The 13,066-nt window shown below is 42.1% G+C and overlaps 1 protein-coding gene across 3 annotated transcripts in view; it reads left to right on the top strand.

Moving 5' to 3' along the window:
- CHD1 (chromodomain helicase DNA binding protein 1) overlaps positions 1–13,066 on the top strand; it is a 1,484,343-nt gene that overhangs the window by 82,851 nt on the left and 1,388,426 nt on the right. For all 3 annotated transcript variants that reach the window (XM_085632544.1, XM_085632543.1, XM_085632545.1), the window contains one exon: positions 4,032–4,206. In XM_085632544.1, the coding sequence (XP_085488670.1) occupies positions 4,032–4,206 (175 nt within the window). The remainder of the gene's footprint in view (positions 1–4,031; positions 4,207–13,066) is intronic.

Genomic DNA, 13,066 nt, shown 5'->3' with positions numbered 1-13,066 from the left:
GCATCTACCCCATTGTAAAAGTCCTCGTCCCACTGCAGGTGCCGTAAATGGGTCTTCCTCCCACTGGTCATCCTTATAGGCCTCCATAGTAATGGAAGGGGTGACCCTGTACAAATTAAGTGGGAACTATGGGAGCCGGGTGGCGTCCAGATAAGGGGGGCTGGGTGTCAGCCTCTACTTTGGGTGGGTTGTACTCACTTATAGGGCTTGAAGCCTGGGACCCCACAGCCCTGGTGCTATAATAAAGAGAGCAGCCTGCCTGATAAGGGTCCCCGCGGGGCAGAAGGCCCACAATACAGACTCTGTGTGGGAGAGCGTGCAAAGGCCTAAAAGATACAGACCCCCGGGTGTGAAAACGCTGAGGAAAAACCCTGCCTAATGACAGGATACTGACCCATATTGAATCGGGCATTCACGGGGTCGTGCAATTAGCAAGCGCTGCCTAATGGCAGGAATTACAGACCCAGCGGGCGTTCAAGGCAGGTGGACAAGGCTCCCTGAAGTTCTGCGTCTCGGAAAGGAATGCGCGGATTGCGCTTCATCCAAAGTGCGCGCGCCACAGGCTGAGGGCGAACACAGGCGCCCTCTAGCTGTGGGAGGGGCACACCGTTGAGCCTCGCACCAACTACGCGGCCGCTAGGGAGCTTGGTCGCTCCCATGGCCGGGATCGGGTCAACCCGAGTCGCGGATGACTCGACTTGGGGGGGGAAAAAAACAAAACTGAAAGGAACAGAAGTGAGAGCAATAAAAATGGCTCCAAAGATCAAACTGGATCGCCCGAAATCACCCGACATGGGAGTCCGCGTCCTGTCTGACAGACAGTTGAAAGCCTGAATAAACAAAGCAATACAGTGGCAAAGCTGCTCAAAGAGCGTACACAGTAGAAACTTGAGAAACAGTGTAAGGCTGTCACACTAGCAATTAACGCCACACAACTTAGAAAAAATACGAGCAGAGTAATAGGTAGACTTACCAGGCTGCGAGCAGCGAAGAACAAGCATTGGCATAGCCAATAGGTCTCGCCTTTGGGACCTTATAAGTATTTAGTTATGCAGCACAATATACCTATTGCAACAACATCAACTGTTGCATGGCTAAACACTTATACAGTCCCTGAGGCGAGACCTATTGACTATGCCAATGAGTCTCACTTTCATCATACTGGTGGTGCTATGCTTTTAGCTGATGCTCCTCAACACCGAAAAAAAGGTTGTGTTATGATGTGAGCACACAGTTTGGATCTGTAAATAAAAATGGCCTTTACAGAGTTCATGGCTCAGGATGGTGAGGGCTTTGTCAATTGTACAGCAGCTTTGCCATTCACAGGCATTAACTAATAAAGGTTTATTACTACTTGATGGAACCCCTTTTTAGAATAAAATCTGGAAGCAGTTAAATGATCACTGGCAGAATATCATGGTGCATATTTGGAGGGAATGACTGAGAATGGTGGTCGGCATCGAGAGGAGAAACGGAGCCCAGTGGCGTAGGAAGTGGGGTGCGGTGGGATGTCATCACTGAGGGGGGTGACAAAATGGCAAAAATGTGTGTTTTAAACACATATTTTTGCCATTTCGTCAAGCCAGGGGTGACATGAAATTTTCCGCACCGGGTACCACCTGACCTCGTTACGCCACTGACAGAGCCCACATCGACATTAGCGCAGCACTGGTGCTCTTGAGATGCTGGGCCACGTGGTGCAACACAAAGCTGCACAAACAGCAGCAAACTCATCAATAAGGTCACATTCAGAACTCTTCCCACTGAAAGATGATGCCGCCAAAATCACCTTATTTTAACCAAGACCAACCCCCTAACTAATATATGGAAAGAGGGCGAATGAGGTCCTAAGTTGTGACACAGAGGGAATCAACTAAAATAGCCTGGTTGTCATCATGTAGATAATTTAACTAAATGGTATTTATAATAAGCAAGTCCCCACTGCTTTGCACTTACCCAGTGCTTAGTCATACTAAACTGGCATTTTATGAGCCAGTGTGACAGTAGCCAGGGCCACTAGATGCGATTGTGCGGCTGTGGCACCTTTAGCATAATTATGGATTTGCAACATAATCCATCATTTGCTGCATAATCTGCAGCTTTTATTAAAAACTAATTTTGTTTTAGCTCAAGCAATTCAAAAGTTACTAGAAGTGCAGCGACGAGTTTCCAGCAGTGGAACACCCTTTGTAGTAGATGAGTGGTCGCCTTTCTGTTGCTTATTTCTCTATTTTCATATGAAACTGGTGCTGAGTGGTAACCAATGCCCATACGGTGTTAACAAGTGTAATAATCACAAAAAATGAAGTGATACGATTACAAAATGTGCCTCATTACATCGCATAATTTGCTTTTTCTTGTCACATAATTTACTCAACCCTACCACATAATTTGACCTTCCCCTATGCGCCCCATGAATTCCACTGGTCCTGCTGTAGGCTTGGCGCTATACAATGTTTTTTCGTTCCCGTGACACAGCACAGGACCAAAGGTAAACCTGTGTTGGAGACAAATGAAGAGTGCAGGAAGTAAAGGGGGGGGGGGTGAGGGCAGGAGGGAAAGATGCAGAAGAGGGAAACGGAGTGCTATTAGGATGGCAGGAGAGGAGGTAAACGGGGTAACAGGAGGGTCCGAGGATGTCAAGCATATTTCTGGTACCAGGTGAGATCTTTACTAACCTTTTCTCTGTTCACTTTTTGGTTCCCGCTCCATGAAACTGGGCTGAGGGCGAGGAAAAGGAAGGAAAAAGCAAAGGAGCAGACAGCAGCAGAAAGGAGGGGAAGGCAAGTAATGTGTAGGAAAGAGGGGTGAGAAGACTGAGAAGAAGGCAGGAGGAGAGGCCATCAGGAGCAGAAAGACAGAGAGGGAGGAGGGCGCGAGGAGAGGCGCTGTGCCTACTCAGTTGTTGATTATGGGATTGTTTTCCCCAGAGAGCTAAAGTGCCACATGGCGCTATACTTTGATGAAAGCACTAGCCAGTGACTATGAATAAACCGTCTCGTATTAGATGGAAATTAACCCAACGATTCTAAAAACAACTGTAAGAAAGGAAACAGAAAGCCATTTGGTTGCTGGCAACATGGATAAACAAGAAAAGCCCTGCGGAGCGTGGCGCGCGCGCTTGGCGGGGCGGGGGAGCGCATTCCAGGCGGGGGAGCGGACCATTTGAAGTAGGATGCCAAACGGATTGCATGGCGGCACGATGCACGTGATTGTGCGCGTGCTCGCCATGCAATCCGCTTTTGGGAGCGCTTTTGGGAGCCCCATTACTAGAGTCTCGCTGAGCGATCGCTTACACGATAGCCAGCGAGACCTAAAAAGGGGGAATGGACAGTGACAGGGGACTATGAGGATCCTGGAGCGCCGTGATTGGTGCAGACAGACAGGACACTCGATCCATGGACTCTATTGTTTTCTAACTGTTGTTCCCGATGTTCCATGGGAATAGTAGTTTGTTTTATTTTAACTTCAAACGGCTGCTATTCAATAAAGTGAAGAAAGAATAGCATCATCCTCGCCACCGGTCCTGACATAGAATTCAACGCTTTTCTGCTTTGTTGACTTCAGTTAATTTTATGGCCCAGTAGTAGACTTTTAGGCTCGGACGGTTATTTGCAGCCTGACAAGGGAAATGATTCAAGTACATATATCTAAGAATTCCAGTGCTGGAAAGCAGTAGTTACAGGTAAGTTATTTTTGTCCTTTTTGCTGCATGGTATTTTAATGTCAATTCCTTTTGGTAGGCAAACATAATTGTTTTAAATATGATAACGCTGATTGAACATGGGTGAAATCGTTTGAAAGTTAATATGACTGGCATCCGTAAATTTGTTTGGGTTTGAAAATATCTAAAATAAGTTGAGCACATTTAAGTATATGTATTTGCAGAAGTTTTATAGGGACCTAACATGATTGAGTCAAGTCGTTGTTAAATAAATTAAATGCCTTTGCATTATTTGAACTTGGTAGATTAGAATCGCTTGCTTCAGATTACTAATAAACGCATTGTCGTTTTGCTGTTTGTGTTGCAGTCATTCAGATGACACTGGATCTGGTTCTAGTTCGGGGAGCAGCAGTGATAGCAGCAGTCAGTCTGGAAGCAGCGACTCGGGTAGTGACTCAGATTCTGGAAGCCAGTCTGAGTCTGATTCACCCAGAGAAAAGAAACCGATACAAGCTAAGCCAGCTCCCATAGATGGCACAGAGGTAAGAGCTAAAGAGTTTTTGTGTACTTTTTCACAATATATCTACATACACTCAGGTCCTGGCTCAGCCCATTCTCAACGTGTGTGTACCTTCCCATCTAGTAGCAGGTTTGGGAACTGCCTCTGTAGCTGTTGCTTTCAGAAATTTGCACACCGGTACCTCACATCTGTGTGTGCAGAAAACATGCCATTCCTCCTTACTTGAATTATGTGCACCCTCGCCGTTTTTTTTGTTTCCCCCCTTACTAATAGGTGTTGATTGGCTTAAGCTTTCTGTGTGCTCCAGATTCTGCTTCTAGTGTTGCTTGATTCCAGTGACAGTGTGCACGGGACCTACATCTGAACCACTTAAGCCGACCTACTAAAGTATTAAGGGCTACACCGTTCCTAGGTTGCTTGTGTTCCAGTTCGGTGAGGGCCTGACAGTTCGGGCTGGACTGTACCCATGAGGAACAGGGTCACGGCTGATTTGCATACGGCTGGGTCCAAACTGAGGTGGCGTGATGGGCAAAAAACAATGGATTGGGATGCAGCTCCTAGCGGTCGTCAGTGGCTTAGATTAACTCAAGCATTCCATCCATCACTTTGATTTTGATGCCCTAATAGCCGTCAGCTTTTTGTATTCTGCATTGCTGACCCCTGAAGTACTTGTATATCTGTGGTGTGTGGTTCTTTGTTTGTTTGTTCTGACACAGTACTTCAGTTGTAATCGAAACTGTGATAAGAAAGCTCCTGTGCCTCAGCAAAGTGAACATCAGATGAAATGCTAGATAATTTGATGTATTACAAGGGAATAAAATCCAACAGCTTAATATTAAACCAAGGAAAACTTTTACATCTTTACTTAGATGGAAATAATAAAATGCTGCTTAAACAGATAATTTGCTACGTTCCGTTACCTTAAAATAAATCTCAGCATGCAATCGAGCAGAGCCTCTATGACCCTCTGAAAATCAGCTAATTAAATGCCCTTTCAGCATATAAAATAGGCAAGCTCTAAAAGATCTCGCATATAAACCTGTGTAATCTGGCGACTGTCTCAAATATTTATTTATTTTCCTCGCACCCCAAAATTGTCTCCCATTGTGTCAAATTTTGTGATCTGTTTTGGATGAGGTATATCGCTTTTACATGCTCTCCACACTTATATAGACTTAACACTTTAGATGACATACTAATTTTCCAAACTTTAAAAAAAAAATATATATTTTAATAAATGGCTGTTTTATGGATGCCCCCCTCCCCCCGAAACTAATGATCACATTCCATCTGTACTGGTTTATACAGTTAGTATTTGCTCTAAAATTGGACACTATCTAAAGATAGTGCAATTTTTCTCATCACTTATTGGTTTCCCTTTTAGCCTCCCTTCCCCCATCACCTCTCCCAACCCTGGGGAAGAAAACGGTCCAGTAAAACATTGCAGTATATTGAAGTTTGGCATATATTAATTTACAATTAGCAATAGGCATAACTGGTATACGTGTCTCTCAGTGCAATCTACAACGTGATTTGGCTCACTAGAGAGCTCTCGTCTCTGTTCTGCGAACACTCATTCTGTCTACTTTTACTAATTGAAAAGATTTAGAACTTGTTAACATGCTGAGCAGGAGACCACAGGAATGCCCCCTGACATTGTCAGAGGACCCCAAATCTCCTCAAAGCTCTCATCAGCGACTGAACACTGATAATGTCTCTATTGCTAATGTGTGCCACAGTCTGAGCTACCACAATGAAGATTGGTGGTGGATTTCTTTTTTTCCAGTATACCACTAGGAAATAGTTGCTGCTCCTAAGCAGTTCCATATCAGTAGCCAATAGGATTTGGTCTGTTTCTGCCTAAGAGAGCAAAGCCCCAATAGGACAAAAGCTAATTTAAATGGTATGGGGTAGCCCAGTGTTGTTTTCATGGCAGCCAGAATCTTATTCCAGTAATGTATGAGGTACGGTGAGTCCCACCAAATGTTTTAAAAAGTCTCCTACTAAACCACATCTGGATTAGTGCATTGGTCTGGGGATGGTATTTGTTGAGACGGATACAAGTGCTGGTTGAAGACCACCATTTAGTGCACTTCTGTGCCATGTATTCTATGATAGTTTTTTTTTGGTCTCACCTGAGCCAGCGCGCATGCGGTGCACTGCGAAGCTTCTAGTAAGGACTTCCAACTCAGACCACAGGCTCGTGCGTGTGCTTTTTTTTTTTTTTTGCTCACACGCTATTGGCCTTTGCGTGCGTGTTTCTAAGAAAGAAAGCACACAAAGGCGAGCTCACTGGCACACTGGTGAGCTCAGGAGCGCGCAGCAGCGCGGCCGAATGCCAGCTGTATTCCTGACAATCTTTTTCCATTTGCGCGCTCGCTTTAACTTTCGCGGTCCTGCTTGTTTAGGCTCCCCAGCACTTCCCACAGCTCCCCTGCGCCCATCCATCCCTGCAGCTGATCACAATGGGGGGAGGCAGTTCAAAGCAAGTCCATTTTAATGCATTGCTTTTATCACGCAAGTGTATGCCAGGTGCCGATTTCATCCCCCTCTTTGGTAATCTGTGCCGAACAAAAGATGTTTCGCATTTTAAAAGTGAGTGCAGTTGGACGAAAACTCAAGTGTTCGTTTTCCTTTGAAGTGGCAAGTTTTGTTGTCCCGCTCTGTGCCTGTCCAGCTCCAAACACACTTGTTTTTGTTCCAAACATTCATTCATGCAAGGAGCTAGTAGACACGCATATTAAAGGGTTTCTCAAACCACTAAACGCAGACTACAATCAGCATTCCAAGATACACAGTCCAAGAAAAAAAAAAAAAAGCCGGTTTACAACTTAAGTGTAGCCCAACCCAATGGCCTTCCCAATTGGAGGTAATAATAAGGTTCAAGGAAAATGGGTAAATAGACACTGTCTCGACTCCAGAATAAAAGTACAAGCTCAAAGAACCAATAAACAGTGCAAATTTCAGGAGAGAGGAACACAGCGGACGACCACAATGGGAGAGGTAAGAAGGGGTAGGTCACTTTGGGGCACTTGCCCAGTCTGTTTGTGTGATCCAGTGTACATGAGAACTGATCTCTAAGTGCTGATTTGAATTGATGTTTAGATTGTCTCATCTAGGCTACAGGCTTAATTGTAGAACATTTGGCATGTAACATTGTGTGTATGTTGCAACCCACATGCATCTTGGCACTTGTCTAACACAGCATACCACCAAGACAATTTTTTCCTCTGAATTTTTTTTTCACTGGTGAAAGACATTATGTTAATTGATAATTTCTACGATTTGTCGTAGGCCAGCAATAGACGTTGTTTGTATTTGCAACATCTAGTGTGTATTACATCAGCTACAGAACAGGCATAGACCGTTTCAAGATGTCTGCCGCATTTATACCGTGTACATTCTGGTTGTCCTTTGTTTATATCCACAGTCCATCAGTACTTTATTAGGATAGCAGTACGAGCACAAGTATTCACGTGATCAAGACTCTTGTAACGCGTTGTGAATAAACACCCTTTTTGCTGTACCATCTGTTCTGTGGCATCTCTTGGCACTGAGAGCGCACGACAATTGACATTTACGGAATATATATATATCTATATTCACTGAAAAAACCATATGTTTGAGGGGCGTTATAGTTAGGAATTGGCATTTAAAAAACCTTAAAAATTCACTGAAAAACCATAGGTTTCAGGGGTGTTATAGTTAGCTGGACATTTCCCTCGTACAAAACCCTAGAAATTCCCCTGTTATAGTTAGTTCAGCTAACTATAACTCACGCCCCCGCAATGCACTGCTGATGACGTCACATATTACATCACTCATGACATGGTCAGTGACATCACTGATGACATCATCCATGTGATAAATTAGTGCATCTTCTCACACCCTTTGTCCATTCTCAAAACCATATATACTCCAATGACGACATCCAGTGAGTATGTGTTTCTGAACAGTTTTAATATGTTTAATATATATATAGGGAAAGGCCTGTTGAAGAATACGTGGGTGTACAAGTGTGTGAATGGATGATTTTCTAGTGGCTGCATGGTTTTGTGAATAGCTATAGGAGTGTCTATATGGGTTATTGATTGGTTGTCTGAGTGTCTGTATGGGTGCCTGAGTGTTTGTGTGGGTAGGGTGTGTGTGACTGTGACTAGATGTGTGAGTGGGTGATTAAGTGGGTGCATGGTTTTAAGAGTGCATCTGTGATGAACTGTATGGTTGAGTGAGTGTATGTATGGGTGTGTTAGGGATTGGATGTATATCTCAGTGGTACATTTGTGACTAACTACATATGTGAAAGGCAGTATATATGCGTGTAAGAGTATATAAGTGAGTATATGTGAGAGTGTGTGATTGTGAGAGTGACTGTATGGATGAGTGTGTGCTTGTATCAATGATTGTATAAGAGCGTAAGAATGTGGTACTATTTTTATGAGTAAGTGAACTTGAGTGTGTATAACTGCATAGGTGAGTAAATGGGAGTGTGATTATTTGCATGACTGACTAGGTGTGAGAGTACCTCTATGGATGATTGGTGGTGTGTGAGTGTCTATATAGGTGTATAAATGCATATGATAGTCTTATATGGAGTGACTATAAGTATGAGTGACTGTACAGGTGAATGAGTGGAGGTGTATGTAGACCTAAGAGTTAATAAGTGGGTATGTAGTTATTGGTATAGGTTTCACACACGTTATAGTTGGGAATTAGCATTTAAAAAACCTTGCAAATTCACATGTTATAGTTAGGTGGACATTTCACTCGTAAAAAACCAATGAAATTACCCCGTTATAGTTAGTTCGGATAACTATAACTCGCGCGGCCGCCACTCTATCACAAGGATGATGTCATCAGTGATGTCATGAGTGATGCCACTGACCATATCATGAGTGATGTAATATGTGATGTCATGAGCAGTGGATTGCGGGCGCGCGAGTTATAGTTATCTGAACTAACTAGAACGGGGGAATTTCATTGGTTTTTTACGAGTGAAATGTCCACCTAACTATAACATGTGTGAAACCTATGGTTTTTTAAGTGAATATATATATATATATATATATATATATATATCTCTCTATATATATATATATATATATATATATATATATATATATTCCGACAACGCTGTAATTCCTTCTTTTCCGAATCCCCAGCAACCACGGACACCAATTGAGCTTCAAAACGATCTTTTTAATGAGAGCAAATTAGGCAAACAATACTCTACGCGTTTCGGGATCACACTCCCTTGATCACGAGTAAAGCAAAGTGAAACAGGAAGTGCAATAAATAGTCATGTGATTCTTTTGATAAACAACGAAAACAGACTCTTAGGCTACTCGTTACTTTCACGAGGCCATTTTTTTCTTGAATGCAACTTTAACATGCTTACAATGACAGTGCATTGCGGGCGACTGAGTAACACGTTTGTTGTGATCTGAACATTCATTGCAGTATATGCTAATCAGTGACTATTTCCGTCCATACAAATATATGCATTTCATCCAATTCCGATTCGCTCGTGATTACTTCAGCCCAGGTGGGCATCATATACAATTGTCCAAATTACTTGTTTGAACAACAATTACTTCTACTTGACATTTAAATCCATATAAATGTATGCATTTCACCAAATTCCGATTCGCTCGTGATTATTTCAAACCATTCTCTACTCCAGCCCAAGTGGGCATTGTATACAAATGTCCAAATTACTTTTCCGAACGACAATTAATTATACTTGACATTTAAGTCACATATATGCATCTTCAGTCAACACTTCTTGCCCCAGTGGGCTTATCAGAGATACTCAATCTTCCATATGTCACCCGAATAGGACAGAGTGTGCATCTACAAGAAAAAACAAATAAATCAATCAACAATTGATCCAAAAAATTAAAGTAAGACTATACTTCCTGAAACTATGCAATTTAAAAATTCATTAAAACATTTTTAGCAATGACATTTAAACACGAGTTGCTGACTCTCGTTTCAAAAAATGCTGACCTGTGAAGATTCAAAACATAAACTTGTTCAAATTTATCCCAAGTGCACCGCTAACTCCTCGTCACAGTTATGGCCTATCGGAGCCAAAGTACCATATTGGATTATTAGTTTTGACTCCAATCGTCTGAGGTCCTGTACTCTATTTCCTCCCCTCTCATTCATCCTTATTGTGTCAAGGACACAAAAACTCAGTAAATCACTGTTTTGGTTGTGATGACTCAGGAAATGTCGTGCAACAGGGTATTGTTTATCGCCATGCTTGATGGCGCGAAGGTGTTCTAAAATTCTAATCTTGGCCTTATGTATGGTGCTGCCAATGTAGGCTTTTTTACAAGGACAAAACAGGGCATAGACGGCATAATCTGTGTTGCATGATGTATGTTTTAAAATCTTGTGGGGCTTGTTGTTTGGAGAAAAGATGCATTCCTTGCAGTTTTTGCTTGGACTTACTTTCTGTCCATCAAATGACTTCAACTACACGCAAAGCCGAATAGACCTTTTCCATTTCACTAGGAAATTACGCATTAAAAAATGGTTTGCAACTAAGGTGGAAACGCAAGTAGAAAGCATGAGTGTTGAACCAAGTGCTGTAAGTATTAATGATGCCGAGTTACTTCACACAGCCAATGTATTGGCAGGCTTAGCAACAAACAATGATAATCCTTTTATTGATTTTGAAAATGAAAATGTCATCCTTAATTTAAATGCAAAAAACCCATTTAAACCCAAGTCCATCTTTTTGCCACAAATTAAGAACGATGCCATTGAAGTATTTGAGAAAGGAGTAACTCAGGAGTTAATGAAACTTTCAAAGAGAAAATGGAATGGATGGATGAATGTTACACTAGCACAAAGAGAGGCTATTAATAATTTGAAAAATGATAACTCTATAGTTATAAAAAAGTCAGATAAAGGGGGCAACGTGGTTGTTCAATCACGAAAGAAATATGTAAACGAGGGCTTGCAACAACTGGCAGACAGTGAGAAATATCAAAGGAGCAATAGGATGGAGTACGAACACTCCATAAGATTGTTTCATACAAGCTTAGACAAATGGAGGAAAGACGGGGTACTTGAGAAAAATGAGTTTGATTTTTTAACATGCAGATATCCCAAATTACCAGCTCTATACCTTTTACCGAAGATCCATAAGAACTCAACAGACCCTCCAGGGAGACCGATTGTTTCTTCTAGAGGTAGCTGTATGGAAAACACTTCCAAATATGTTGATTTTTTCTTACAACCCTTTGTCACCAAGCTCCCATCGTACATCAAGGACACAGGTCATTTTCTGAAAGTAATAGAGAATTTGGAGTGGAAGAGAGAATTTTCGCTCCTATCTTTGGATGTTGCAAGTCTCTACACGTGTATACCACATGAGTTGGGACTTGCAGCATGCAAACATTATCTTAATGAGAGATCCATCTCATACCTCAGGCACACTCAGATGCTTATTGAAATGATGACTTCCTGCCTAACACAAAACTTCTTCACTTTTGACGGCAAAATTTACAAACAATCTCTCGGTACTTCAATGGGGACTTGCTTTGCTCCTTGCTTTGCTTGTCTCTATTTGGGGTACTGGGAGGAAAAGGTTGTTAAAGAACATGATGCTTTTAAAAACAAAATAGTGAAGTGGGTGAGGTACATTGACGACATCCTATGTATCTGGAATGGCAGTGAGACCGAAGCTAATATGTTTGTAGAAAGCCTTAATGACAACATCTACAATCTTCAGTTTACAAGCCAATGGTCACAGAGTACCATTGAGTTTCTTGACCTTTCCCTTTCCATCCAGAATGACAAATTAAAAAGCTGCCTTTTTAGGAAGAAAACTGCTGGAAACAGCCTTTTGCACGCACGCAGCTGTCACCCGAAACCTCTGCTAGACAGTATCCCTTTGGGAGAACTCTTGCGAGCTAAGCGCAACTGTAGCTCCCCGGAGGATTACGTAAAGGAAGAAGGAGTTGTGACTCTGAGATTTCTGGAAAGAGGGTATTCAGAGACTACTGTGAACAAAGCAAAGATAGAAGTAGCTAAAAGATCAAGGGAATCATTACTGACTGAAAAAGAAATAAAAGATGATGAAACAGAGAAAATAAGGTTCATTACGTCCTTTAATAATCAAGCCAGGGATCTGCGCAAGAGCCTCAACACTTTTTGGCCAGTGTTACACACTGACAGTGACCTTTCAAAAAGTGTGGAAATGTTTCCACAAATTACATATAGAAAGGCGAAATCATTAAAGGACACACTCTGCAGAACCATTGAACCCACACAGACCAACACTCTAGGGGTACAAGGCTTTTACACTTGCAGAAAGTGTAAGGCGTGCAAACACAGCAAAAACTGCAAGGAATGCATCCTTTCTCCAAACAACAAGCCCCACAAGATTTTAAAACATACATCATGCAACACAGATTATGCCGTCTATGCCCTGTTTTGTCCTTGTAAAAAAGCCTACATTGGCAGCACCATACATAAGGCCAAGATTAGAATTTTAGAACACCTTCGCGCCATCAAGCATGGCGATAAACAATACCCTGTTGCACGACATTTCCTGAGTCATCACAACCAAAACAGTGATTTACTGAGTTTTTGTGTCCTTGACACAATAAGGATGAATGAGAGGGGAGGAAATAGAGTACAGGACCTCAGACGATTGGAGTCAAAACTAATAATCCAATATGGTACTTTGGCTCCGATAGGCCATAACTGTGACGAGGAGTTAGCGGTGCACTTGGGATAAATTTGAACAAGTTTATGTTTTGAATCTTCACAGGTCAGCATTTTTTGAAACGAGAGTCAGCAACTCGTGTTTAAATGTCATTGCTAAAAATGTTTTAATGAATTTTTAAATTGCATAGTTTCAG

Source organism: Triturus cristatus, chromosome 2_1 (genome assembly GCF_964204655.1).
Source record: "Triturus cristatus chromosome 2_1, aTriCri1.1, whole genome shotgun sequence".
NCBI classification, from domain to species: domain Eukaryota; kingdom Metazoa; phylum Chordata; class Amphibia; order Caudata; family Salamandridae; genus Triturus; species Triturus cristatus.
The sequence above is the reverse complement of the archived record's forward strand: the minus strand, read 5'-3'. Positions and strand labels throughout refer to the sequence as shown.